Source organism: Nilaparvata lugens, chromosome X (genome assembly GCF_014356525.2).
Source record: "Nilaparvata lugens isolate BPH chromosome X, ASM1435652v1, whole genome shotgun sequence".
NCBI classification, from domain to species: Eukaryota; Metazoa; Arthropoda; class Insecta; order Hemiptera; family Delphacidae; genus Nilaparvata; species Nilaparvata lugens.
In genome coordinates this window covers 24,166,479-24,169,535 of record NC_052518.1, presented here as the reverse complement: position 1 = coordinate 24,169,535, position 3,057 = coordinate 24,166,479, and the positions used below count along the sequence as shown (strand labels likewise).

The window sequence follows — 3,057 nt, the reverse complement described above, 5'->3', positions numbered from 1 at the left end:
AAAAACAATATTACAATTTATTATTAATCACTACAATATTTACATTATATACTACTACTACTACTTCTACTACTTGTAAAGCATCTCACCGCAACATGGTATGACAATAAGATTGTTGAATTTTAACAATCTTAATGTCAGTCCATGTAGCAGTGACATGCTTCACCACTATTGCTAAATTTTTACAATTAGCATTAAATTTAATAACTTTTACGGGGAAATTATGGATGAAATTATGGATTTTCTTTGTAGATGAAATGTTTATTTTTAATATTATTCTTCTCCCGTGGTGGTTTGTTTCCTCATGAGCCGAGATGATACTATGCGGGACATCTTCCATCAGCTCGCAGAGAGGCATCCACGGTTTAGCTGTGGGTCTATTGATGATTGCAACAAAGTCATCCTGATTGTCATCATCCTGCGCAGCCTCTTCTAGTAGTCGAACCATGGAGGAGTTCTCACCTTATGCACATTGTTTCTGTTAAATAAAAATAAATCTATGATTAGTAACTTATTATAATTTGTTTCAGATTATCAACTACTTGTGATCAACAGATTATTGTCATAATCTCAACTTGATATCATCAGATTGACAAGACATTCTCTACACAAAGTGAGTAATATCAGTTATTGAAATAATATTTCTTGCTTCATATTGCAGAATCCAATAGTGATGCATACATCAAATTAATAAGCAAACTCTTTCAATATACATTGCAACAAATAACTATCAACTGAATCAGTAATTTTCTTAACACATCACTTCAATATTATATTCTATTATAGCAAAAAATAGTATGCATGATTAGTACAAATAATATGTGAGCATCATAATAATGAAATCAAAATATTCATCTTATTCAATTTTTTACTAGTAAGCTTGATCAGTTCAATTTCAAAAAGTAATCATTATAATATTCATGAATTCAAAATATACACATCTTAACTGAACTCTAATCATTTAATATCACATTGTGCATGCATGTAATACAAAGACATCTATTGGAAATTAGTTTTTTTTCTCAGTAAAGTGAGAAATTTATTAGATAGTAGCATGCATTCAACCTAATCACTTCAAATAATTATATTTCTTGATTTCATAAAACAACATAGAAGTTGCTCAATTCAAATGATCATATCAATGTAATCATTATAATATTCATGAATTCAAAATATACACATCTTAACTGAACTCTAATCATTTAATATCACATTGTGCATGCATGTAATACGAAGACATCTATTGGAAATTAGTTTTTTTTTCCCAGTAAAGTGAAAAATTTATTAGATAGTAGCATGCATTCAACCTAATCACTTCAAATAATTATATTTCTTGATTTCATAAAACAACATAGAAGTTGCTTAATTCAAATGAATATATCAATGTAATCATCATATTCATGAACTCAAATATACATCTTATTCAATTCTGAACTGAACTCTAAAGTTGAATAGTTTCATTTCCTATATTACAATTCGTTATCAAGAAATAATTCTTGATTGAAATTGTCTTTCAAATCAGATTCATCAATTTCTCACAATAAATTGAACTCTAATCATTTAATATCACAATGTGAGTACATGTAATGTGAACAGATCTATTGGAAATTAGTTTTTCTCAGTAAAGAAAGAAATTTATCAGATACTAGCAAGCTTTTAGTAGCAAGCTTTCAACAAATTAATGACAACATATAAAGATTTAAAATTATCTGTTCACATTACATGTTAATAATATTTGAAACAACTAACCTATGAGGGTACAAAGTTGGTTTCCTCCTCATCCTCCTCCAGAAAGTGCAGCTTTCTCTTCCCCTGTTGCTTGTTGGAAATCATTGTGAGTGGTACACGCCTCGGTGCCCACCCCAGATGAGATGGTGGTGTGTCCGGTACAATGAATTCCTCAATGCTCATCCCTCTCTCCACAAAGACACCACGGCTCTTCAGCGGTGAGTCCTCGCAGTCGGATGCAGCAGCAGCAGCAGCAGCAGGAGCAGCACTGGTATTGGCGGATGGAAGCTTCTTTTTCTGTGCAGCTTGCGCTGCCCAGTAAGATGAGAAGGAAGTGCTTTGTTGTTGATGAGGAGGAGTATCTGGAAGAATGTAGTCCTGACGCATAGATGATGAGTCCATGATGACGAGGATATGTGTAACAGGAACGTGACTAGTGCTTGAATGAAGCTGGCAAATCCAATAACCGCTACTTATATACTCATTCGTTTCCCTCTCTCTGTTTTAGGATGAGTGAGAGATAGTGCATTTTCCCGTTTATCACATCCTTGACATACAAATGCATTCTAACACGTACAGCAAGGTGCATTCAGAGAAAAAAATATCAAATTCTCACAATGCACTAATATAAAATTTCTCAGTTCCAGATATAATATCTCGAATAACAATATTTTGAATGTGAGAGCAATGTAATATCAAATCTCCTCATTAATTTTCATAATTAACATCACATGTTGACTTGCTAAATTTCTTCTCAATATTATTGTGATTTTCATTATGTTCGTTGATTTCACAGAGTTCAAGTGTGCACTACTGCATAATCACTTCAGTCTTTGAGGAGGAAAGACATATGAAGAACTAGTCTGATAGTTGGAGTGTAAGCAGAGAGAGAGAGAGACAGTACAGCACATCATTCATTGCATGTAAGTATGATACAATTCTTTATTTTTCTAATCATGATTTTTTCAGAACTTACTTTTTTCCTGATACTACTACAATGCACTTATTCCTAACAAATCACTAATATCTCGATTCTGATTAGGAATTACTTCTACAACAGAGTGCATATTGTACAATATCCAGCTTGTTTTCCCACAGCATCTTCTTCTTCTTCAACATTTAAGCCAAAATTATTGTCTACGTTTCGTCTACTCTCTCCAACGCCATGATCATATCACCCCAGCCCACATTGCTAGTTCAACATTGAAGCTTCCCAATCAGAGGCTTTTTCGAATAGTCAAGCTTGTTAGAGATATCTTGAAATACGGTAATCCGAACTATTTTAAAGATGATTTCAAATTTGTCTCTGAAGGTAGGAGGATAGATGCT

At 32.8% G+C, this 3,057-nt stretch overlaps 1 protein-coding gene across 1 annotated transcript; it reads right to left on the bottom strand.

The window, feature by feature from the left end:
• Positions 1 to 224: 224 nt before the first annotated feature.
• On the bottom strand, positions 225 to 2,828 carry LOC120354916. The gene is made up of 2 exons (XM_039443052.1): positions 1,750 to 2,828; positions 225 to 478 (listed from the first exon to the last, which is right to left on the bottom strand). The coding sequence occupies exon 1, from the start codon at positions 2,128 to 2,130 to the stop codon at positions 1,750 to 1,752; it is 381 nt and encodes a 126-aa protein (XP_039298986.1). The 5' UTR covers positions 2,131 to 2,828; the 3' UTR covers positions 225 to 478.
• Positions 2,829 to 3,057: the final 229 nt, after the last annotated feature.

Coding starts and splice junctions, on each gene's coding strand:
- LOC120354916 (XM_039443052.1), bottom strand. CDS start 2,130: ATGGACTCATCATCTATGCGTCAGGACTACATTCTTCCAGATACTCCT.